General features: G+C 45.8%; 1 protein-coding gene across 1 annotated transcript in view; it reads right to left on the minus strand.

Moving 5' to 3' along the window:
- Positions 1-3,307: 3,307 nt before the first annotated feature.
- Positions 3,308-26,962, minus strand: part of ABCB8 (ATP binding cassette subfamily B member 8) — a 432,700-nt gene continuing 409,045 nt past the window's right edge. The window contains exons 15-16 of the mRNA XM_085628480.1: positions 26,421-26,671; positions 3,308-3,769 (exon numbers count right to left, since the gene is read on the minus strand). Of these exons, the coding sequence (XP_085484606.1) occupies positions 3,689-3,769; positions 26,421-26,671 (332 nt within the window). The 3' untranslated portion in view covers positions 3,308-3,688. The remainder of the gene's footprint in view (positions 3,770-26,420; positions 26,672-26,962) is intronic.

The following is a 26,962-nucleotide window of genomic DNA, read 5'->3' on the forward strand; positions in this document are numbered from 1 at the left end:
CAAGTTCAGGGAAAAACCGAGAAAAAAAGGTGAAAAGTAAGCACAAATGGTGCTCGTCTCTTACTTGAAACTCCTATTTTGGGCAGAGGTCTAATAGTTGCCACTCTAAATGCTTGACTTTGATCTGATTACGATCCCAGAGCTGAGTTTTCTGGGCCATCTTCAACTCTACAGCAAATTGTGACCTTTAATGAGGCCATGCTGCAGCTCTTCAAGATGGTTCCTAATCACCCTGGTATACCTTGCAGTCTCATAGATCTACTGGAGCCTCTAGTCGGGCTTCTGCCAGTGGGTCCTCTCTAGAGTTACCTAACACCACATCATGACAGTCTGCCACCAGCCCTTGGCCTCGACTCCCTTGTTGCAGACCCTATCGGTTAATAAATTGCCAGCACTGCCCAGGCTCCAGAGGTGACCTTAACACATTTTTCTCCGACTCCAGAACCAACTTTGGTTAGGGTGCATCCTATAACAAACAAGGCTCAACCTCAGTATGTGGCCCAGAGGCGGTATTTTAAGGAGATCAAGGTGCTCCTTGCCTTGTACTCTAATGCAGTTTAAGGTCATGAGCATCTTCCCCACAATAAAGAATATATTGAGGAGGAAGACTTTACCAAATGCCCTCCACCCCCAATTACATTGATTCAGGCGTATACCTTGATTGAGAAAAAGCCACTGGCTTGGACAGTTCTCCAGAGAAGGATCTGCATTTGCTCTTAGGAGGCTCTATGGAAGATAATGCTTCTTTTGGAGGGGTGGTACAAAGAGCTGCAGGATTGTAAATTTGCAGTTGCCTGAATGGGCAACTAGGCTCAACCTTCCGTCAGAAATTTTGGTATTGGGGCCCTCGGCTTCGCAGCTGATAATGCCTTTTAATAAAGCCTTGGATGAGACTATTATGGCAGCCAGATCCAAGCCTTGCTGGACACCGCCTGTGAGTTACCAGACTGCTAACTGGCACAGTCCTCTCTGAGCAAAGTCAACTCTTATTTGTCCCACTGCTCCTCTGGACAGAGAATCAAAGAAAATGGACACAATAATCTTTTCATTGGCTAGCCTAGTGCTCAGATCCTTGAATGACTGTTGTCTCTAGGGTCAATACACCCATGCTATCTGAGTGAGATTTTGCCCATTTTGTCAGAGCGTTTCCCAAATTCCTTTGCACAAACATTAAAGGATGGTCAGAATGCAGCAAAGTATATTTTGAGATTTGGCCTGGATATAAGCAATTGTATTGAGTGGCTATATGCACCGGTGTTGCCATTAGACACCAGGCTTGGATGTGTGCCAACCGGTTTGGATGAGTGACACCAGGTTTGGCATCATCTTGGACGTCGCAAGTGGAGTGTGTACTCTGAGGTGGCCTGGGGTGTTTTCACCCGGTAGATCTTTTCGCTACCTCCAAAAACTCTCAATGTTTTACTTTTTGTGCTCTAGAGTTTCCTCCTTGAGCATCTCTAGGGGACACGTTCCACCTTTGATGGGATGCAGGCCTACTATATGTATATTCGCCTCTGCTGGTGATCTCACCAGAACCAGAAGAAAGTCAGGAAGGACCATGCACAGCAGACTCTGGTCGCCTGTGACTAAGCCAAGAGGGTCTGGTACTCAGAACTGCTGACCCTCAGCATCTGACCCCCTCTTCAGCTTCCTCTCCTGGGGGATTTGCTGTCCCAACAACAGGGCAGGATGTTACAACTGAACCTTCGCAATCTACTCCTCTATACATGGCAATTGAGTGGAACGAGGTCCCAGATTGTCACCTAGTGTCAGGAGAAAAACAATCTAACAAGCTCTATCAGTGAAGGTGTTGATGCCCTTTTGTTCTTCTATGGGTCAGCCAGACTTTGCTGTGGTTACAAACAAAGGTCACTTGTCTGCTCCTTTGGCCCTTCTTTGCAGACCTGATCATGCGTTTCTCAAAAAAGGCTTTTAAATATTTCCCATTTCCCCTTCATTAAATCATACTAAATTTAGTTCTGACATTCTTAATGTGCGCTCCTTTTAAGCCTCTTCATAGTTGTACTCTGAGGTTAACAACTCTGAAAACTGAGTTTCTCATTGTAATCACTTCTTCATATCGCATCAGTGATCTACAATGATTGTCAGTCCTTCCTCTGTACACTACCTTCTTCCCTGACAAATTGGTCACTCTCATGCAGGGCAATCCCTCAAGGTTCATGCATTCTTCTCTCTGGAACATCCCTCTAAATGGGGAGAGATTACACCGATTGGATCCATGAGATTGCAGAATACCAGGGATGACTAGCTCTTCATTGTATTCATTGGTGCAAATAAAGGAAAGGAAGTTCAAAAACAAACCTTACTGTGATGGATTGTTTTTTGCATCAGATGTTGCTATATCTTGGCCCCAAAGATCCTTGTGATGGTCTCAGGGCTTATTCCACCAGGGTAAATTTAGTGGCTAAAGCCCTGGCTCAGGGTGTCCTCAGTTTGTACATATGCCAGGCAGCCACATGGGTTTCCACTCATACTTTCACGGGGCACTACTAGTTACCTTTTCAGGTCTAATAGGAGGGTAAATTTCCCGCTCAGTTGGGCGGGACTTCCAGGTATTAAGTCCACTCTTTACACCCACCTTCAAAGGGGCATTGCATTGGCACTGATTCATAAGGTGAGAAAGGTGCCGTAAAGAAGTATAGATCAGAAAAATATCTTATTTTAATTTGCTCTTTTTGTAGAACGCCCTATCTAGCCACAGGGTTTACTCAAGCCCACACTTCTCCCCGTTCTGTGGAGTGGACTTTAAGTATTTGATAAGGTACCAAGTTTGATTTTGCATTCTCCATGTTTCCAATCAGTCACGGATATTGCAGGTCTTAGGGTGCGGACGTGGAGGGCAGTAAATGCACTGATGACAACATGCAGGGGTTGGTACCTATATGCAGCTCCATGTCATCAAGTCAGGAGATGCTACAGAGGCCAATGGTGCTACCTTTTCTGTGTGCAGAAGCTACTGCAAGAATTTCCGGATCCAAGCTGGTACCTGGGAAGGTTGCCATGGTGAAGACTCTTTTTAGATAGAGTATCCACCAAAAAGAGCGTACAGAATGTAAGTCCTTTATTCTTTTCCCTGCATGTGCACTTTCATGGTGAGCTGAACCCTTGTCTATAGAATTCAACACAACCCTAAAATGTAGGAATCACCCAGGGAACTTCATGGTGCTCTGAATGGTTCCTGGGGAAACAGCACTGTTCCTAACAAGGGGGTGGGTAGTGAAAGTAGGAATTTAAACACAACGGGCATAGAACAACAGTACATAAAATTACTAGTCAAGTATCAGAATCCATTGCCGTTCATTTATTCTGCATTTTTTAAGATCACAGCATTAGAGCAGAACACAAGATAACTACAGTCCCTCTTGATCCACTGAAACAGACAAGTGTCCCACAAAGACAATATCAAAAAGGATGGCCACGGACCTTACACTGCATCAGCTAATGTCAGTGTCAATATTATGCAGCTCGGGATCAATGTGCCACATGCTCTCCAGACGTTGCGCTGCGGGGCTGAATGTGGTGGGTCCTCAGGCATGGAGTGCCACCTGGAACTCAATGGCAGAGTGCCAACGGGCTAATATGCAGGAAGGTCTCAGTGCCAAAGTGCCATGGAGGGGAGTGCCTTGTATTAAAGTGCATGGAATCTTGGACCATTCGTTGCCGATCCTCACTTGTGCTCCTTTGCTTGCCGGTGAATCAGCTCTGCATACAGACCTTTATTCTTCAGCAGTTCAGAATGGGTGCCGCACTAAGGTAGAGAGAATAAAGACAACGGTCATTTGTTGCTCACTTCCCCACATAAAATACTTTCCTGATCACTCCGTTTTGCACGCCACAGCTAGAAACCCTCGTGAACCAGTGGTATATGGAAGATCAGCCTCAGCAGGGCCAGCCAAGGGCACAGGTCCACTTAAGACCTCAGATACATTTAAAAAACATTTCCCTTGGCTCTGAAGGGTCTTAAGCATGTTAATGCTACAATGATAGTTACTTGCTGTTTTAGTGATCACCTGCCTCTATTCATTTATCATCTTTCAACGGGAGCGGGTGAAATTGTCTAAAGACTCAAACTTTTTGGCGGGAAGTAAAGCTGGTTATGGCATTACAATCACATCTCTTCTTAAAATGAAATGAATAATGCCAACTAAAATTCTAAAGTGTAGCTCTACAGATCTCAGGAAACGAGATGGCACTTTGCATATCACAGATCAAGGCTACTTTGGACACTAGAAGTCCCGGGGCTTGATAAAAAAGATCTTCAGGAGTACAGGAAAGGCCAAATACTCCAAGCTCAAATTTCAGGAATTTAACAAACACAGTTGCAGATCTGTCCACTGTGAGAAGTTGACCTGGTATATGCTGTCCACTAATTAAGGTGGGCACCGTGCACTAGTCCAAACCACCCTTATGATGAATGAGGTCAAAGATAACCTTTAGAAAGCTATCCTAGTGGTAGCTGTGGAGAGCAGCCTTCAGGTTAAATCTTGAAGGAATGTAAAGCAGCTTGTTTTACCAGTACATCACCTCCTATATTGACTAAATGAAAGGAGAACAACATAGAAGTTATATAAAAATATGTATTTATTAACATAACACTCTCTAGTATCCTCTACACGAGGATAGAACACAAAGCACACAATACAAGATTAACAGAACAGTTGTAAGTAGCAAAAAATCCAAGTGGGCTCCAGGGGGAGACCAAACCATATACTAAAATAGTGGTATAACAACCACGACTCGGGTCGAGACAAGATCTAGAGCACGTAGAATCGCTGGGACCCCAATTAACCACCCAAGGTGAGTAGATAGGGACCCCACGGAGGACCGGTGCAGTGTGCTAACACGACGGCGGGCTCCGTACAATTCTATGGGGCAGTTGCAATTTCACAGTTTAAGGACCCTTTTAGGAGGACTACGAGGAACCCTTTGGAACTTAAGAGGTTGGAGAGCCACCCCACCTGTAGATACCGTAGTACCCGAGTTACCTATTCCAGAGGACCCGGGTGCATAGGTCTGGAGTGTTGTCAGAAACCACCGTTGTTCTCAATGGAGGGCTGTGAAAAAGTACTGCTGCTGTAAAGATTAAAAGGGTCCAGTGGAATCCAAGCCTTGATTCAGGAAGGAAAGAACCAGAAAGCAGAGAGGACAAAGTCTGGGTCACTCCAGAGTAACCAGGGTCTCGGTAGACGAATGCCCACCGATGTCGGGTGCTTCAGGTGCAAATAGGGGAAGCTTGACTCTGCAGCCACGAGGACTGGACCAGGAGATGTCGACGACAACCAGGAGCCAGATGCGAGCTTTCCCACGAAGGATGTCGAGTGCTGAGGGGTCGGTGTCCGGCTGGAGCACCGACAAGCCTTGGCAAAAGCAACCCAGGCAGGAAGGTAAAGCAGGTAACGGTGAGGACCTGCAAGATCCTGGGGACTCTCCAAGCAATGGAGAGTCAGGGTACACCTGTAGAAATCAGGGAAGCCCAATAGAAATCAAGATGACCCTCAAGAGGAACCACAGGCCGAATGACCAGGAGTCGTGAAGGGACCTCGAGCAAGATTGCAAAGTACCAGCCCACGGAGCACTCGGTGTGAGGAGGCCGGAGTTCTTAGGTGCAAATACTGCTCAGGGTCAGGACTACTCGGAGTCCAATGCAGAAGCTCGGGAATCGCCAATAAGCATATGCAACTGCAAATGGATGCGGTGCACAGGGGATTGGGTTATGCAGTCCCCACGAGGGATAATGGCCTCAAACTTGCTGAGAGGGCAGATCGACCTCAGGGACCTTCTAAAACCCACCTTCTGTGTTGCTTAGATCTTCAGAGTCTGTAGGAGCTTGGGAGCAGCAGACCGGTCAGTTGCGTTGAGGTGCCTGCTTGTGCAGGGGAGTGACTCCTTCACTCCAAGGGAGATTTTTCAGTTGTCCTTAGTGCACCACAGGTCCAGCACTGAGCCTGTATTGAGCAGGGAGAGAGACGAGGCTTTGAAAGGAGAGGGAGATGAAGTCGGGCCCATTCGAAGTCCAGAGTGTCCAGACGGTCGAAAGTCAGTGGTTTCTTCTTGTAGAATCTTGTCCATGTAAAATCTAAAGCCTTACAGCCAGGTAAGTTCTTTTGTACCCACGGGAGAGGGTTGGACAGATTCAGGAGACCCCCCCAGGGGAGGGTCAAGACAGAGGGGTGGTTACACCCATGTCCTTTGTCCAGTTTCGTGCCAGAGCAGGAGCCAATGGCTCCCAGAACTGGTTTGAGCTGGACTATGCATAGGGACATCAAATGTGCCCCAAGTGCAGACTTTCAGGCACTCTAAGAGTGCACCCACCCAGCCCCAAAACACTAAATCCTGTCTGGGAGGGGGTCACACCATCCCTGTGACAGGATGCTATTGTGCTGCCTTCCTCTGCTTGAGCTTGGCTCAGCAGCAGGTGGGCAGAAATGTGTCTCTGGTCAACAGCATTCATTTTGTGCTGTCCGGGTTGAGAAGGCCTTGGGGATTGCTGGCAAAGGCCCCAGCCTCAAAATTAGTGCTGGTTTAGCCTACTCCCACCAATCCTGGAGCTGCTCTCATGCTGAAAACAGCATGCGAGCATCTCCAGGATTGATTGGATTTGCATTCCACTGAGCAAGAAGAAGTCCTTCCATTGCTGCTTGTGGACGCGGGGAAGCAGTACCATGCCGGGGAGAAGTGCAGTATTTATGGTGAGTTTGGCGCCATTGCACCCTACTATGTTTTATAACCGCTAGCCACCACTGCAGTGGGAGTCTATCTAGTGACACTCCCTGGTAAACATGTGTAGTATGTCATGACTGTGCACCCTGATTGTAATGTTTATGTATGAGGGTACTGGGGCACATGAGTGGTGTTAACCAATGAGTTGTTTCCATCCCCACTGGATATAAGTAAACACTAAAGGTATCAGGTATTGGGTGCTCAGTAGGGTTCAGTGGTAGTTAATGCTCATGTCTGCTTGCATGACCCTCTCTCCTTCTCTTCTGATCTCCCCTTGCAGGCAGCATCCTTTGTACAGTCAAGTGTAACTGTCTGGCTGGAACCATCAATCAAGAGAATGCAGGAGTTAAAATGTGTTACTTTTCATCTGTAACAATCTTTCTGGTGGATACTCTATATAATTGCAGATTCTTCACCTTGTGAATAATCACCAGGTGTCAGACTAGATGCAGAAACTTTCAAAGCAGTTCTGCTAGGTGGTGTCATAAGACTCCACACCAACATTGTTCTATTAAGCAAGGGACAAGCAGAGCTGCATACAAGGTCCACCCATGCACATTAACATCAGTTGCTTTTTAGGATGTGTGACCTCAGGCGCAGAGCCCATTGGCAAGCTGGTACAACTAGTGTGCAGATGTCTACATTAAGAGTATTTTAGATGGACAAGAATCCATTTCACAGAATGTGGAGGTTTAGGGAGGGTATCTACCAGAAATATCATTATTGAAGGTCAGCAACATTTGCTTCTAATGGCTACTTCTAACCACAGATTCCTCACATTGTGAATAGGTACCATAGTAGTACCTTCCAAGGGTCTGGGACTGTGAAATGGCACAGATCAAAATGGCCTGCAGTATCGAGCTGGCAAAATACCCTTCTTGCTGGACCTGGCTGTAGAGGCAGTAGTGTTTCGTGAATGTGTGCACCGAAGCCCAAGTGGCTGCCTGATGGATGTCTAGGATAGGCACTGCACATATTAACACAGTGGTAGCAGCTTTTGCCCTGGTGGAATAAGGTTGTCGGCCTTCCGGGACAGCTTTTTAGCAAGCACTTAGCAGATCTTTATGCAGAGACAAATCAATCAAGAGATACGTTTTTGCACTGCTTTACTTTTCTTTGCTCCAGAAATCCCTACAAAGAGCAGATTGTTCACTCAGTGTTCCTTGTTACGATTGATATAGTAACTCTTGCAGGATTCAAATGATGGAGCTTCCGCCTTAGAGACCTAAGGTGGAGCAAAGAATGCCAGAAGGGTGATAGCCTGGCTGACATGAAAAAGAGTAACCACTTTCGTGAGAAAGGAAGCATGGATCTTCAAAACCAACTTATCCAGGGAATAAGGTGGTGTAAGGTGTATTTACACAAACAATGTGAATTTCATTCCCATGTCTAGCCGATTTTATAGCTATAAGAAAAACTGGCTTTAAGGTTAGAAGTCTTAAGGGACAACTGTGCAACAGCTCAAATGAGTGCCCATAAAGAAGGTGAGGAATAAGTTCAAATTCCACTGGGGCATTACACAGTGTTTCAGTGGAAATACATTTTGCAAACCTTCCACAAATCTCAACACAACTGACGATTTAAATAATGAAAGCTGTCCGGCAATGCAAGAAGACCAAAAGAGCTGACAAAGTATCCCTTAACAGGCTGTCTTGAGCTAGGGACAGAACACACAGCAAGACTTTAGACAACTTTGCCTGAAACACCCTGCACTGTATCTACAACAGAAGATAGTCCTGAAGCAGCTGCTTGATCAGTGGGCAGATGCTCATGTCCAGGATTCTCAGGTACCACCAGGATGACTTGGGCAAGGCTGTTCACGATTTTCTTCCGAACTCAGGGCAGAGGAGGTACTGAAGGGAAGGCTTACAAGAGTCCTGAGGTCTACTCAAGATGGAAGAAGTCTCCAAGCAGGAGCTGCTTTGGAAACTCCAGCTCATAGCAGTGCTGCCATTGCATGTTCTCAGCAGTGACAAAAATATCAGGCCAGGGAACTCCCTATTGCTGGAAGACGGCCTGTGCCACCACTGAGTGTATCTGCTGTTTGTGATCTGCTAGGTGCCTGCGACTAACTTAGTGTGCTCTGGCGTTAAAGATCCTGCCAGGTAGTTCACCACCAGAGAAATCCGTAGGTGCCCAGCCACATCCAGAGATGCAAGGTCTCCTCACAGATGGTCCGGAACACTACCACCTCCTGCTTGTTGAAGTAACTTATGGTGATGATGTTGTCCTTGAGCACCTAAAAAACTTTCCTTTGATGGTTGGCAAGAAGGCCTTCAGCGCCAAGTGAACTGGCCTCAATCCAAGAAGTTGATGTAGAATTGAGTCTTCGCCAGAGAGCAGAGTCCTCTGATCTCTACCTCTCCAAGATGGTCTCACCAACCCAGTAGTGATGTATCTGTGACCACCATCAGCTCTGGATCGGTAAGGAGAGGTGCCTGCCACTGGCCCAACTGCAGTCTAGGAGCCACAACTGCAGATCTTTTGCAGTCTCCTCTGAAATATGGATGCAATTTAACAGATTTCCCTGAGAACGAAAAAATGTCCTGGGCCACCATTAACTACAGGCAGCTCCTGTGGGCTTGCAGGATGAGGATGTGAAAATAAGCACCTAGCAGAATCAATGCCGCCATCGAGTCTACAGGGTGGACAAGACATGGGCACGCATTACCATTTTGAATTTGTTCGTCCAGAGCAAGTCGTAAGAAGGGGAATAATCTAAATTTGGACAATGGCCTCTATCCTTTTTTCAACACAAGGAAGTAGAGGGAGTAACATCCAGTTCCTAGTTTTGAGGCCAGCACCCTCTCTATGACCCCTTTAGCCAAAAGAATTATTAGCACTTCCTCCAGTAAGACAGACAGATGGTCCTCCGTCAGCTACCCTGAAGACGATGGCAGGAGTGATGGGGTAGAAATTAAGGAAATGCATAGCCCCAGTGGACAATTTGTTGATCCCACTTGCCCATCGTGATTGCCTGCCACCTTTGTAGGAAATATTGGAATCTGCCTCCGACAGGGTGGTTGTGTGCCAGCAAGGACACACTAAAGGGGTTTTGTGGTTACAATAGCTGATGGGACAGGGAACTGAGCAACACATGTCCCAACTGTCCTCTGTGTCTCCAGTAACCGCCGCCTCATCCATGATGGGTCTTAAAAGACTGGTGTTCTGGAGGCGTTTGGCATTAATAAACAGGGAAATCTCTACCATAAACATAAAGAGGCTGAAATTGCTGGTGGATTTGCCTTCTGGGAGCAGAAAGGCCCAAGGAACAAGCAGTGGCTCTGGTCTTATTAAAATGCTCCAAGGCAGAGTCGGCTTTATATGTAAAAAGGTGAGATCTGTTAAAGATGTCTGGAAACCCCGAGAGAAGCCTGTGCACCGCATTTACGATCAGATGTGTCTAGTCCTGAGCATATCACAAATTTTGCTTCTTCACAGATGTCCTGAATTCTGTGAGAGAAGCTCAAAGGATGTCCGGCACAGCTGGTAACATCTGAGCCATCATATTCCAACGGGGATAGGAATAACAGCCAAATTGACAGCTGGCATTGACTGATCTGAGAGCAAAGCTCGTGGAGGTGAAATTTATTTTGCCAAAACTCTTTATTCATTATTCATTATGACTGGCAGTACGGGGAGTGGCTGCAAGAGCATTTGGCTTGGCCTTGCTGTTGGACGCCTGTACCACCAGACTCTTTGAAGTGGGATACTGTGTTATGAAGGTAGGTTCACAAGGCGCAGGGACTTGGGCAACCTGTCTATTGACGAGTGGCCCTGAACAGAGCTTGGCCCCTGTGCCCTGAAGGGTGATGCTGAGTGTCTCATTGAAAGGCAACAGAGGCTCAATTGGAGCCTGGCCAGGCAGCAGACCGTCAGTTAACAAGTACGTTTTGACTTTCATGGTTAGTATTTGCAATTATAGTACCTTAGTCGCCCCCATCACTACAGCCAGAGGTGCTTTCCTCTGTGGCAGGACCCGGGACACACACTAGGCCAGTATCGGGGGAAGTGCTAAGTCCACAGCATCCGGAAGCTCTTCATACCAATTGTCTTCCCCATATTGGGGAACATAATTATTCACTTCATCGTCATTAGTCTGTGCCCTGCTATGTGATATAGTCAAGTTATTATAGTCAGATAGGTAACAAAGCCCAAGCAGTAGAGTGCCAGTTAGACTCCAGGCGCAACTTTGTTCGAGCTCCTGGTGGATTTAATTCAGAATCAGCTAGCTCTGTAGGGTGTATATTCTCATCTGGCATTAACAGTGTCTGCATCGACATGAGTGGGACTGAACAGGGAAGGGCGCCGAAGCGGGCACTGGAGTAAGAGCTGAACCCAATGTGGATCCTAGGGGCACAGATGGAGCTAAGGGCCGACCCTGACCAGAAGCCCACTGGAGGTCCCTGGGGTGCCTTGGAGCACAAACGTGCTCCAGAGGGAGCCAGTAAAGTGCTGAAGATCCAAAGCATAGCTCTTCTGAAGGCCATCCACTTGCCGTGATATTGCTGACAGACCAGGAAACTCGGGTGTGGTCAATATCAGAGTTGCAATCTGCTCCGATGGAAATCGGGAGCGAGACCAGCAGGCAGGTTGACACCCTCTGACCCACACTGGAGGGCAAGAGGAGGGTAAAGGGACTCTGTCCAGCTTGGATTTCTTATGTTTTTTCTTTGAATTACCCAAAGTCATTGTCGCAACGACAACCCGCAGTGGGAACAAGTTTGGAAGAATGAAACGGGACCTTCCTTTTGACTTCAATCAGTCAGAGCACAGAGCCTTCTTGTACTTGGCAATGTGGAGTTTAGCTTTGTTTTCCTGTATAGCATTTGGGTTCACCTGAGAATTTCCACAGGCCTTAGAATCGTGCTCTGAACTTTGGCACCACAAACTTCATGTGGGTCCATTGCAGACATCTGCTTGAAATCTCTAGTTTTAGGGAGTGATATTTACCCTGCGCACCGGATACATTTTGTACAAAAAGTCTGATCAAAGACCAGGGAAAAGCTCTGTATCCATGGCTGAAAGAGTAGGAAAAAGGAATTGATGTCAGTGTGCATGAGTTGTACTTATATGCGGTTCCCTGGTCACTCCTAGAGCAGCATGACATCAGTGTGGAGCTGCAGGACATCACCTGGCAGCGAGCTCTGAAGGTTTTCTGATCCAGTTTGAGGCCTGGGGATTGTTTACAAGGTGAGGAATCTGCTATTAGATGTATCCATAAGAATGACCGTTTGTTGAAGTGGGTCAGTTCTGGTGGTCAGTCAGCATCCTGATAGGATCAACACACAAACAAGCATTTACAATGCAATGGTCTCGGCATTGTTAAAGTTAGAGCTATTGGCATTGCTCATGACACTCTCAAATGCAAGACCTATTGCATTTGCACCCACACACACAAAGCCACCCACACACACAGAGCCACTCTGCATCAAACATAAAATAAGATAAAGCTGGAGACAAGGTCGAGAGCAGACGCACAAGACTCCTGTCCTTGGCTCCTGCGCAGCATCACACTCAGAAACTACAGCATCCATCACAATCCCGGCTCAAACAAACTGCCAAACACTCCCAATGAAGAGTTCAGAGGAGCACACAGCCCTGGTCAAGGACATAACCAGCAGCAGTGACCCGCCTGATCTAGGGTGAGTCTTCTGGGGTTACCTCTGTAACAATCTGCCCCACAAACCGTGGGGGACCTCTGTAAAAAAGCAAAAAAGAATTTTGTAACATGCCGGGGGATAATCACACAGTGGAATAGGGGGATGTACAAAACATTCCTCGGACGGCAAGTGCCCAGCCAGATTTCCAGAATGTCAAAATTATACATACAATAATTCAAAATGAAAATCAGTTCCAAAGCCAGATATTATCTTGAATCTCTGAATTACAGTGGGGGTATCTTTGATGTGGGGTGAATAGCGTCAGTACCCAGGGGTACCTCTAGGAGCGAGAGTGGGTAGAGTCAGTACGGGGAGAAGAGCCCATACACTGATCCTTGCGCCTCTACACTTGAGCTGGACGTGACACGGTGGTGGAGGAGGAGGCCTGGTACAGTCAGCTACACCTGGCTGGTTAGTAAGGTAAAACAAGCATCATTGGTGTTTAACGGATTCTCCCAAACCAGGTCCAGGTGCTACTGCACAGAGGGCTGAGGCCAGGGCAGTACTCCGGGAGATCAGCACACTGGTTGTTCCAGGTATGGTGAAGGGGGTGCAGGGTCTGTGCACTGCAGGCCCTCTCTGCTGGATGCTCTTTTACTACCATAACCAAGGCTTTAAGTGGGATGAAAACACTGAAGGGGGGGGCTACGAGGCGTGGCCAATGTAATTAAGGGCGTGGATTAAAAAATGTACGCTAAAAATCTATTCTTAGCATAGTGTGCCACCCGATTTGTATTTTGCGGTTTCTGTCACTGCATCCAGATATATGACATAACAAGCAACATCATACCTTCAAGAAGTCAGCACTCTTGCCTTTGTCAATGGTTGTTAGTTACGGACCGCCAGTGCCAGGTCACAAAACAGAGCCCGATAGAGACCCGTTTCGAGGCCTCCATAAAAAAACTGCCGGTGCGCAGATCCGGTGAGACCGGGCCCACTTAAAGCCCTGACCATAACATCTCTCCCTGCCTCAGCCCAACTCTCAAAAGTGTCCAAAGGGCCAGGCAGGAAATAGAAACAACAGTCACAGTACTCACATCCTCCATGATCCCGCAATCAGATCTCACTCCTCCAGGCTTGCAGGTCTCACTGGCCCAGGTTTACCGATCTCACTGGTGCAGCGCTGTGGAACTCATCCCTCCAGGGCTGCGGATCTCACTTATATAGAGATGCGGGTATCACTGATCCGCGGCTGCAGATGTAACCCATCCAGCGCTGCAGATATGCCGCATCCAGCGCTGCGGATCTCTGTCTCTCACCGTGGGCAGCAGACCTCACTCACCCATCGGGGCAGCCGATCTCACCTCGATCCAGAGCGGCGGCAGGTCTCACCCACCGAGACTGCCGATCTCACCCTTCCAGGGCTGAAGATTTCGCTGTCTGGTCCACAGCTGCAAAGCCCATAGCCGTGGCAGACAGCTGTGGCAGGTTTCACCGTCTGCCACAGAGGGGTGCAGGTGCAGACGTATCGCCACTAGGCTGCAGATTTCAGCGGGGTTCGGCTCTCTGCGGTCCGGGGTTCGGCTCTTGGCGGTCCGGGGCTTCAGCTCAGTGGTGCGGGGCTTCATCTCTCAGCCATCGCTGGCTTCAGCTCGCACTGCTCGTGGCCTCGGATCCGCTATTCCGGCTGCAGAGCCTCAGCCAGTGTAAATAGTGACACTCACTGGAGGCTCCAGCATCTGCCGGGCGTCTCTCTGCTGCCCCAGCGTCTGCTGTCTGTGCCGAGCTCCTCTGTCTGCCGCCCGTCTCTGCTGTCAGTCCGAGCCCGATCCCTCCGCACAGAGCCACAGTTCCTCTTGGCCGGAGCCCCCTCGCTCTACTCACAGCTGCAGCGCCTGTAAACTTTTGCAGAGCAGAAAAAAAGTTCGGTTTCCGGTTGCTTGAGGCCGAGTCTCCGAGCAGCCTGGGTCCTTCTACAGCAGGCGCGGACAGTGAGGCGCAGGGGCGAGGCGGGCCACCCACGGGGTAGGGGGGCAGTGACACTACTGGAAAGAAACACCCCATGGGGACAGACAGTGGCGTACAGAGAGAGGAGTGAGCGGAGAGGCTGGGGTGGCCAGATTGTGTGAACTGTTATCCCGATTGCAAACAAAACATTTTTACAAAATAAATGTATTTCCATAACAGCTCCGACTGGACCAGCCTAAGCTTAACCTGAAAGAGTGCATTTCACATGGTTCACGGGCGGCAGAGAAGTAACAGGACTCTGTCTTTTCTTTCTTACTTGAAGAAAAAGAGTCCTGTTACTTCTCTGCCGCCCGGTAACCATGTGAAATGCAAGCAGGAACAACATTGTTTACTCACCGGACTTGAAACGCCGATCCAGCAGCAAGGAAGAGGCGACCCCAGGTCCGCTCCGACCGCACACAAAATGGACGAATCTTCCGACGCTAAAAAAAAAAAAACACGCCCACCACGTGTAACAGGGGCGGAAAGGGGCGGGGCTTCAAAAAAGCGAAAGAAGTGAAAACACACGCCCCCGAATCGGAAAAAGACGGGGCTTGTTTGGTGAGACAAAGCTCTTCTCCAATGGCTGACCAGCATTTAAGAGGCCAGCCAATGGAGAAGAGGGGCGGGTTAAAGCCCCACTTCTGAAAACGTTAAATCTTGCGAGCGAGACTGCGCAAGCGCAGCCTTCGCTAGCCGAGACCTAAAAATGACTGTTGCCTTAGGCACGCCCAGTGCTGCACACAGTGCAATGGAAGTGGGCTACATGCCCAGCCCCCATATCATGTGCTCTGCTGGATAGGAAAGACCCAGAAACAGCACTGACTGGACAGGAGAGGTGTTTGGAAACAATCCCTAGTGGCTCATTGCCATAGAGCCATCAGACCTGAAAAGCAAACTGCGATTCCCTAACTAAATTCGCAAAATAGGTAATCGCAAATTTTGCAATTACCTATTTTGTGAATGGCTTTGGGCTTGATGCATCCCAAAAGGCTAATTACCGGTCGCAAAGGGGCCGATTCTGTGAATCGGCCCCTTTGCCACCTGTAATTAGCTTGATGCATGTGCCCCCAAACGCCTTGTTTTGTTTCAAAGTTCACTTCTTTAAATTTGATTTCAATGTGTGTGGTTGAGCTATGCCATTTTATTTGAAAAGTGTGAAATCAATTACAAGAACTTTTAGATAACAGAAGTGCTATGTATTAGGCAAATATATAAAGTAGAACTGTTGAGTGATGGTCGACTGGAGGCATACATTTCTTATTATGTTGAACGGCCCCACCCAATGGTCACACTGCTTACTTTTATAGGATGTCGAAAACTTCAACATCAATTTTGGTGACGTCAAGAAGTTTCATGACAGTGTGGTAACACTGAGTGAATTAATAGGGAATGTGATGCTAATGTCCTTCTGGAATTCTTCGATGGCAAGGACTTACGTGAATGGTGCTGATAATGATACTTCAACAGCAAACCAGTTCTCAACGACAAGCCTGTTGAGGCCAAGGTACTGGCTGACGTTGAAGTTTTCAGCAGACAACAGGAACAATTCGGATGAGACTGTTGATGACCATGTTTTCATGTTTCCTCTGGTTTTGTTCTTCACTCAATGGAACTCCCACAGTCAAGATCCTCTGGGGTTGCAGGCACCATTGCAGTGAAGACAGACCGCTTTCAGGATGGCCTGTAGGCTTTTTTACTTTTTGCTTTCAGGGCTTATAATATTCCATGAAGGCTTTTGTTTTCCCTACGTTTTAAGGTCCTTTTCGAAAGTTTCGCTTACAGTTCACATTCCTTCAAGGTGGGAAGGATGTATTTGGTCTTGGTATGAAGCAGGTTTTTTTCTTCCAAATAATGTACTTGGCAAATAGTGAAAGCACGACAACAGGAAAAATCCCAGGACAAATTCAGCAAACACTTCTCATGGCTTCCAAGGGGAAAAAGACATAGAATGAATTCGAAAAAGAAAGGTTTCTGAGAGAATATATTTCCTATAAACATATGTGAAAGTAACATGGGGTTCGGGTATCCCACTCACATGAGCCTTTAGAAAAAAGGTAACTGCGGGTGCAAAAATTCATGGGTAGTAAGCCCAGGAACCATAATGAGAGGGTGGTTTATTTTTTTCACTCTTACAATGTAAACCTGTTAAGCTGCTCTTATTAACATTACTTAGACATGTTAGGTAGAAGTTGGCAAAGTATTACTACAATGCAATTATGAGAAAGGATATTTCGTATAGTAATCTGTCAAAAATGCTGAAAATCTTGCATTTGATAGACTTCTGTGGGTGGTCTGGTACATATGCACGTCAGATTTTTCACCCTCTGTATTCACATATATATTTGAAATAAAGTTTTCCGAGCTCCCCACATGGCGCTGGGGATTATACTAATATTTATAACCATCAAGGAATATCCTACAATACAGAAGTTTTGAATTTGATTGGAATTTGAATTGGATTTAGCTCACTATTAAAACTAGATGATGACCACAATCCTTGAAGGTGTGCTGTTGATGTTTCAGATCATATTAGGATATGTATATGCGTGGATTGATTCTGGGCTTAGAACTGCAGCTACAAACACTGGGCATTTTAGGAACCCTCTTATGGATGGCTTGATACCGGAAGTGAGAACTGGTAATATGTTATGCTCCTCACAGATGTGAGTTAATTCTTATGGTTACCCTAAAACTCGAATATGAAAAATTGTATATCAGTGCTACAGCAAGTAAAGTACTTTGTGGGAATACCACCTTTTTTTCAAATAAAGAAGTACAGAAAATATTCTTTACCCCTCCATCTCCAACAAGATTGTCCCCAATTACTACTTTTCAAAGTAAAATAGGTGGAACTTAAGCCCAGCCATTTCATTGTGGGAAATTACGCTTTAGGTGACCACCACTGCCTCTTGGTTGTGTCAAATCTATGGAGCCTAATTCTTTGATATGCAAGAACCTGTTCCCAGCAAGCGGGGGAGAGACGCAGGCGTCAGCATTTATTGTCTGTGTCTGGCGGTCCGCCTTGCGGCTTTGGTTGGCGGGTGTTTCCGGCCCTTGGCTTGCTCTCTTCGGTGTTCCTCTGTGGTGGATTTGGTTCTGGCTGATTTGTGTCGGCGTCCAGCGGGGTGAGCTCTTTCTCTTTGCATTTTGCTCAGTTTCAGCCTGCTTGAACTGAGCACTGGGCGTTTTGATTGTTTTTCGTGGAGTGGAGGAAACAAGGTGGCAGCCTGGCCTCGGGGGCGCTTGGTTCGACCCCATGTTGTATCGGGGATCGGCAGTTTCATGCCGCACGCAGCGTTGCCGCTGAGAGACGGGCAGCTGCCAGGATTTCCTTCCGAGGCACTCTGGGCAGAGTCTGCTGTTACAGAGTGCCCCAACTAACTAACACCTCAACAGAGGGAGTTGAGAAGGAGGATTTTGCTGACAGAGTTGAAACCTACAGCCCTGTATAAAGTTTGGTGGGGCAGATATCTTATCAGGATTACCACTACTGTCTCTTCCTCAGTCCCTCACATGAGCCCTAGACGCCCTAAAGGAGCGCCTACTAACGATCTGCCCTTGGCACAACACACCCCTCGAAGAGAGGGGCAGGCAGAGCAAAGGCAAACAAGTGAGTTAGGGGGTCGCACATAGGCCAGCTATAATCCTTCCCATAACAGTGGATAATACCGATACAGACATCGATTTTTATGGGTCCACAAACGCAGATTACGGTTCTAGGTACTCTAGCAGAAGGGAAGGGGGGTGAGGCCCCTAGTCGATATGCCTTAAGAAACAAAATCTTTGGGTCTGGGAAATTCTCAGACAGCTCTATCGCGGTCTTGCACTTCCCCGGGCTTGGAAGAGTGGTTGCAAAAAAAACAAGCAGGAAGGTAGGGGGTAAGACCTCTCCTAACTCTGAATTACTTCAGTCATCTTCTGCGTCTCCTTCGATACGGCCACGGAAGGATTCAACTCAATTGAGAATAACACCGTCTCCTAGGTCTTTTTTAAGGTGCTTCCTACAGCTCAGCAAATCCGGCAAGCAAACACACTCCTGTTAGAAAGGCAGGAGTCACACCAATCAGTCACCCTCACTGGGAAAACGGTAGATACTATAATGGACCACATAGGAGATAATATTGCGACTGCGCAGGAGGCTTGTTTGAATTTGCCAACTTCAAATAGATATCAAGTCCTGTGAGATTGTTCTGAAGATCCTATCATCTGCCCCGAGGAATTACCTCATTTTTCCTGACACCTCCCAAGATAACCCTCCTGATCCTAATAGAGCTAATCTATCTGAGTTGATGATGATGCTAGAAATCTTTCCTCAGAGATTAGGAGTAAATTTGCTATTTCGGAAAAAATCAGGCAAAAGTCCAAGACACCTGTGAAGCATTGGTGGTGAAAATTTCCACTATTACAGAGAGGATTTGTCTGATAGAAGCCTCTGTTGAGGCCCTAATTAGGGAAGTTGAGGCAAATTGGGTTGAAATCTAAACCTTAAAAAGTGGTGAAAAATCTATGTTGGAAAAAATGTAATCTCTTGAAAACAACAGCAGGTGCAATAACATTATAGTTCTTAATGTCCCAGAAGGTCTGGAGGGTGATAACATCAAACTTTTTTTATAGGCCTGTTAAAAGAGTTAATCCCGACTATTGATTCCTTAGACCTTGACGCTGATATTCAGAGAATCCACAGAGACCCCTTCTCAAAAATTCCTAGCAGGAAAACACCTAGAAGAATGTTAGTTAACTTCTAAACCTTTTTCTTGAATGAGCGGGTCTTATCTGAAGCACTCAAAGCTGGCTCCTTTACTAAGGGAGACTGGTCTTTCCGAATCAGATCGGATCTGTCCAGAATTACCCAGGTCTGACAATGGGAACTGGGAAGTTCATTCCAATTTTAAGATCCTAAGGTGCGACAGCGCAACTGAGATTCCCCGCTCTTTTAAAAGGAATGTGGAAGAATAAAATGGCTAAATTCAAAGATCCAAAGGAGGTGAGAACTTTTATAGATCAAATAAAGGCTCAGGGATGATGTTGATGTTTGCTGCTATTCATAAGTATTTCTGGAAGAGAGGGGTGTGAGCTCGACTGGGCGGTTCATCATCAAGCCCAGGTCAATTTCAGGGAGGGTTCCCATGGGAGGGGGGGCACAGCTGGAGGAAGCTAATGTTCTATTTTTTGCACTGGGTGGGAGCAAATTAGGGAAAAAAGAAAAAAAAGTCCTCATTTGTTAAATAGACAGGATATTTCAAATAAAAGTGGGTTGGTCTTTAAACAACTCACCTTGCTGGCTGGCTATAATTTTTGTAAATCTGCAATGGCGGGTCAGTTAGAACCCTAACCTCTACTTTAACATCAATTAAAATCTTAACATGGAATGTTAATGGTCTAAGGGTTTTAAGCAGACAGAGGAGAATCTTCCAATATCTGCGCCAATCTAAATCTGACATTATCATCCTTCAGGAGACTCATTTAACTCTTGAGGAATGGGAATGTATATGTGCCAAGCATAGATGGATTGATTTCTCCTGCCACACAACACAATCCTGTTACACTAAAGGAGTAGCTGTTATTATCAAGCACTCAGCCAGAGCTCCATTAGGCAAGGTTAAGGTGGACTCCAAAGGGCGTTGGGTAATCTGTGATGTTAAAAACCAAAAGGAATGGTATACCCTAGCTGGCTATTATGGTCCAAATATAGACGATGAAAATCCGTTAAACACCATCTATAGTCATTTGATTCAATCTAACTATCCCATCATAATGAGGGGAGATTTTAACATTCTTTTGAATCCAGTTTTAAATAGGTCTAGAGGGGGAAAGTAGTCTCCTCAAAAATGGGTTCCTTCATGAAAGTATTGATGAAGAACCTAGGACTGATAGATATCTAGAGGGAGAAATATAAGGGGCTGGGCGGCCCTTCGGATTTTACATTTCACAATAAAAAGTACGGACATTTTTCCCGTATTGATTTTTTCTTGATCGATAAAGGATTGTTGAAATGTACGAAATCGATTACACATGTTCCGGAGCACCTCTCCGATCATTCTGCTGTAGCTTTAGTACTACAAATCTCCAAAAGCGAATCTACTAAGAGGTGGACCTTTGCAAGAACTCTTCTCCTAGATCCATTAATAATTGCACAGTTGAAGGAAGAAACGCAATTCTTTTTCGAAACCAACATAAATTCTGCCTCATTGGAAGTAATCTGGGATGCTTATAAGGCATTCATTAGAGGTGTTGTAATAAGTTTGGCTGCTAAGAAATATAAGGAGACTAGAATTATGATACGGAAATTGAAAGATGATATTTCAAGAGCAAGGTCTGAGTGTGAATCTCTTCAGAATTGGCAATTGGATGGGGAGGAAGGTAGAGAGTTAACTGCTAAGAAGCAGTTATTAATAGACCACCTGGATGATATAGCTAGGAAAAAATGAGAGGCTAGTAAGCTAGCCAATTACGAATGTGGAGAGGGATGCGGGGAAACTCCTCGCTTGGAAGTCCCGGGTAAATCAAACTAGGAATCTAATTAAAGAGGTAACAATGCTAGATTCAGGTGAGATCTCCTCAGACAATCTTAAAATAGAACAGGCATTTGAGTTTTTTTTCCAGGACTTGTATACAGAGGACCTAGTGGTCTCAGAGCCCCACATTAAGAATTATATTGAGGATATACCTCTGCCTCTCCTCACAGAAAGTCAAACCAGATCAGTGACCCGGAGTATTGACTTAGTAGAACTTAAGATGGTGTTGAAACATCTGAAAAAGGGCAGTGCAGCGGGAACGGATGGTATCCCGAATGAATTCTATGTGGCCTTGGTTGAAGAGATTGCCCCTGTTCTTGTGATTCTGTTTGATAGGATTTTCTCCCCAAAAAATCCAGGCCCTAGGTCCTGGGATGAGGCTGCTGTCTCCTCGATCCTAAAATAAAACAAAGACCCAAAGAACTGTGAGTCATATAGACCTATCTCCCTGCTGAATTGTGATTATAAAATCTTTGCACAAATTCTAGCAAGCAGGTTGAAGCCGGTAATGAGTTCTTTGATCCATCCAGACCAGAAGGAATTTATATGGGGCTGTCAGCTCCACGATCTAACTCATGAGTTAATTGGGGCAATTGATATAGCTACCACCCATAATCGGCCCCTCTCAACCTTCGCTTTCGATGCAGAGAAGGCATGTGACCGAGTGAACTGACCTTTTTTAACCTATATGATCCGATGGTTTGGGTCGGGTGAGCACTTTGTCAGAGTGATTAACATCATCTATGAAACGCCCACTGCCAGACTGATTGTTAATGGCAATCTTTCTAAATCAATCAAGCTAGAACGGGGGAAGAGACAGGGATGTCCTCTCTCCCCATTACTATTCGATCTATATATAGAACACCTGGCCTGTAGAATTAGGGTTAGTAATATCTTTGTGTCCTTCAGATGGGAGGGTCGCCTTGTATGCGAACGACTTGATGGTTTTCTCTAGGAACTCACCTTCTATTTTGCCCTACCTGGAGAAATTACTGTTGAATTTCGGAATGGTCTCAGGGTATTTAATTAATGCTCAAAAGACAGAAATTATGACATGGAATACCACCAAGAAGTGACAGAGTGGAGCCACATGTAAGTGCCACCTCTACATGCTGATGTCAGATTCTTATTGTTCTCTTTCCAAACACTCAGAAGCAAAGCATTAACAATTGTTGGTACAAGTGTGCAGATTGTTTAGATGGTTAAAAGTGACCACTCCAGACAACGGACAGGTGGGAGAGCGATGAGGAACCTGCGGTTAGATAGTTTCCACCAGAAAGGGTGTTACTTTTGGACACTTCTAATCACATAGTCCTCACCTTAGAGCAGTGCCTCATCAGATGGAGGTTCTGTGGAGTGGACTCAGTTATAAAACTATTGCAAGACCGGGCAGGGGAAATGGCCATCCGCTGGACTTGGCTGACAAGACAGTAGTACTTTGTGAACGTATACACCAATGCTGATGTCGCAGCCTGGCAGATGGCAAGGATAGACACTCCATGTGTCAATACAGAGGTAGCAGCCTTAGCCTTGGTGGAATGGGATCTCAAGCCTTCCGAAGGCTACTTCTTGGCCAGTGCATATAAGATCTTAATACAGATACATCATCAGGGTAGTTTTTTTGCCCTAGCCCCCCACTCCACCCCCAAGAAGGTGGTTGTCCACACTGTGGGGCAGATTTACCACTTTTTTAACCAGTGCAGTTTAGCAGCCGCAAATGCTGCGCTACATGAAAAGTAGGAGAGTGCCAAATTTACCAATATATCGCACTCTCCTCCTCTTTCCCGAGCACCGGCACTGAAATCAGCTGCCGTGCGCCACGGAGACACCTTTGCATCAGGTACCCTTCCAGTACAAAATACTATGCATAGAGTGACTTTAACCACTTTCCCTATTTGTATGTGTTCTGTACAGTGCAGCACACATACAAAGTCGGAAAAAGAAGGAGAAATTAATGCATTTCTCCTTCTTGCGCCTACGTCAAAATGGCACAGTTTTCTGAACCTAAACTTTATTTAGTAAATTGGGTTTAGCATTAAAAAACCTTGGATAGTTGCATGGCAATGCCCATGCTCCACCCATGGTACGCCCCCTTGGCACTAAGCGCTGCTTTGCAATACTTTCACTTTATTTCAAATGCTTAACAAGTTAAGCGCTGCAAAGTAAATCAGAAAAAAACAGATTTTTAACAGATGTGTGTCACTTTTGTGACACAAACACAGCATAAAATCTTTGTAAATCCCCCCTATGTTTTTTGGTAAGATCCATATAAAAGCTTAACATTCTTTTTGGGTCCAATCAATGAAGCCTCTCCTCCTCTTTCGAGGGGTGAGCGGGTCAAATAACCTGGCAAGGTCATCTATTGGTCAATGTGGAAGGGAGATTTAATGTATTCCGTTAGCTGTGTCTGGATGAGAGAAATGTTTGATGATAGGAATCTTGAGATATATGTTTGGACATGATTGTTGGTATTCATGCCAAATTATAAAGTATTTCCCATGTACCCAATATAGCAATGACATTGGATAAATCGTGTTTTTAATAATATTTTTTACCTTGGATCATTAATAAAAAATATGTTTTGTATTCACCCTAGACACATTTAGTTGTGAGCCCTTTATCTAGCTAGGACACTAACTTTACATTTTTGAGTTGCCATGGATGTTTGTACATTCAACATGGAAGGGAGTCATGACTTTAGGCAAGAAGGCAGCCCGAGTTCTCAGTTTGTTCAAGAAAAAGGTCTTGTAAAGCAGTTGCACCAACAATGCTTGAAGCTTACTCACGCAATGAGCTGAGGTAATCGCAATGAGGAAGACAGACTTTAAAGTTAGGAGTTACAGTAAACTGTTATCCATCATCTGAAAGGGTGTACACATGAGAAATGTAAAAACCAAATTAAGGCCCCACTGTGGCATCACAGACAGTTTGGGAGAAAATGTTTGTCAAACATTTAATCACAACAGGTGATTTAAACACGAATGGTTTGTCTGGGAAATATAGACAGTCTGCAAGGGGCAACAAAACAACATTTAACAGCTTGGTTTGAAAAGGTTGCAGAGCCTAGCATAAATGGACTTTATGGAAGGGTGCTTGGCAGTGAGGATGACATCCACCACTTCAGGTGGTAGATCAAACACAGTCAACTGCTTCCACTCTATCTTCACGCGTTGAGGTGTAGATTGGGGAAAGAACCTTTATCCAGACTGCAATGCCTTTACAACATGGTTGTTACAACGACCGCGTTGTTACAACACGATGCCATTACTACGCAAGTCTTTACATCTACTTGCAGTAGATGGCGCTCTAACATAAGGAATAGTATAATTTACTATTCCAACACCTTCCCTACTGTTGCGTATGGCTGGAGTTGGAATAGTAAATTATACATTCCTAATGTTACGGCGCCATCTACAGCAAGTCGATGTAATGACTTGCATAGTAATGGCATTGCATTGTAACAATGCGGTCGTTTTAACGACCGCATTGCTACATACTGCGTAGTAAAAGCACGCGTTGTAACATGCTATATTCGTAGATTGCAATGGTTTGGGTGAAGGACCCTGCCCTCCTGCTGCAAAATTATATCCTTCAATGCGATAACCCAATCAGAGGGCAGATGCTAATGCTCAGAAGTTCCAGCCCAAATACGAAGCCAGTATGATGACTTGGGTCTTGACATTCCAGATGTTTTTCAAAACTCAAGGAAGAAGTAGTAAAGGCACAAACGCATACAGAAGTCCTGGGTTTTGTTACAGCTGTAATGCAGGTCCGGCGCTGGGCATGGGCAGGGTGGGCTGCTGCCCAGGGCCTCGCACTCAGTCCACCAGCATAGGGCCCCGCACCTGTGCAACACACAACCAACCGCTCCTCTTGTACCCCTGCCGATCCAACTGAAAGAAAGGTGTCTCCTTGCAATTGGTCCCATGGGAGGGGGTCCCCTCCCTGGGTCTCTCAGGGATGGTGAGGGGGATACTTCCTCTTGTCCCAATTGCAAGGAGACACATTTTGCAGGTTTGTCATGCAATTAGGCTCCTGCCCATCTGCCCATTCAGAGACACTGCGGGACGCCCTATGTCCAGCACTTTAGCGCCCACACAGTTTTAACTATCAGCCTACAATCAATTCTCACACCTTCAGCTCAATAGGAGCTGTAAAAGAGGTGCTTGTAGGTGGCTGAGCGTAGGAGCTGCGGCCCAGGAGAAGTCTGCACAAAACAGCTTCTGGAGCCCTTAAAGTGTCATTTATGTAAATTAGAGGGGCCTCACACATTCCCTTTCTGCCAGGGGCCCGATAATCCTAGAACTGGCCGTCTTCCCTGATTGACCACAGGCCTTCATGAAACTCCAACAGACTGATGTGGAGATGACCTTTCATTGGAGACTAGTGTTCTCTTGTCTCCACCTCTCCCAGAGGACTTCCCCAACTGAGCAATGGGCCATCCATCAACCACCATAATGTGGGAAATGGAGGGGAAGGGAAAAGGGCCTGCCACACGAACAATTGCATTTGAGGAGCCACCAACGCAGAACTGAGCTATTTCCACCAAAATCTGGATGGCATGCAATAGATTTCCTTGATGCTGGGCCCACTGGAACTTCAAATTCCACTGTAGAGCCACAAGGGGCACCTGACATAATCGAAAAGGGGGATAAAGGAGGCTGAGAGACATAGAAACATTAGAGCCTCTCTCACCAAGATCAGGGACCTAAGAAGTTTGTAAACTGATGAAGGAACTGCTTTTATGTGTGTTTTACTTGAGAACTCTGGGATTAGAAACTCCATCTTCTAGATCCATATTCAGCAGCATCAACAACAGTTCACCCACTCAATACCATTTCCTGAAACGTCGTTCAGCTAAATTCGACATTCTGATCATGAGGTATGGTGAAAGTAGACTAGAACATGTAGAAGTTGGTAACATTTTAGCACAGTAAGGTATCAAAGATCAAGTTTCTCCTCTTTGTGACCCTAAGAGGGCATGATTTCATGATTTGTGTCAATAGTTTACTATAGCTTTGTGTGATACACATTTCTTCACTTTCGCCCTAATTCTGGGATCTGAGAGGACTCCCTTTTTATCTGAAGACTTCATTTAGATGTTGCTTTTAAATACAGCCACCGCAGTAGATTAATAACATTACCATACGAAAATACTATTGCATTTAGAAGTTTAGGAGTAAACATGGGTGAATAACATCTTCTCTTTTTAATACTTTCATTTTGCTGGTTGTAACCAATCACAGAATTATCAAGAGATGTTTAATTAACTAGTGACTAGTTCATCAAGCATGGTTTATTCTCTGTTGAATTCCTGGAATAAACTAAAGGAGGGTTTATATGCCACTCCCTTTTGTGCTGTAAGCACTGTTTTCCCAACCCCAAAGAAGCAGGTTTTGTTTCTGGTGGAGAATGATAAGGGAGGAGATATTAGGTAGAATTCTATGGAGTATTAGTAACATCATCAGACGAAAACTTCTGAAGTAGTAAAGGGAGACTGCTTAGTAAATACACTCATGCATTATATGATTCACAAATAGCTCACAGTTACCTCAATCACTTTCCCGTCAGAAAGCACGACAATGAGATCAGCCCCAAAAATTGTACTGAGTCGATGTGCAATGACCAGAACTGTGCGGTTTGATGTGGCCTTGTCCAGTGCCTGCTGAACAACCCACTCCGACTCAGAGTCCAGGGCGCTTGTAGCTTCATCCAGGATCAGGATCCTGGGGTTCTTTATGAGAGCCCGGGCAATGGCAATTCGCTGTTTCTGTCCCCCAGACAGAGTTACCCCACGTTCACCTACAGGAAAGAGCGAGAGAGAATGAGCACTGCAGACACTGTATACAAGGCCATCTGCTAAGCATGCATAGAAGGAGAACGTTTGTAAAGTTAGGACCTTCAGAATCAGAAACTGAATAACAAATACAACACAAATTACAAAGACAAGAGTGTATGTGGTTACATAGGACGTAGACACTGAACACCACTATTTTACATGTTCATGTTTAAAGTTTACTTTTAACACACATTTGTTTGTGCACCTGTAGAGGATAATAGTCTCAGAAATTGGCTTACACTTACACTTCTTCG

Source organism: Triturus cristatus, chromosome 10 (assembly GCF_964204655.1).
Source record: "Triturus cristatus chromosome 10, aTriCri1.1, whole genome shotgun sequence".
Lineage (NCBI taxonomy): Eukaryota > Metazoa > Chordata > Amphibia > Caudata > Salamandridae > Triturus > Triturus cristatus.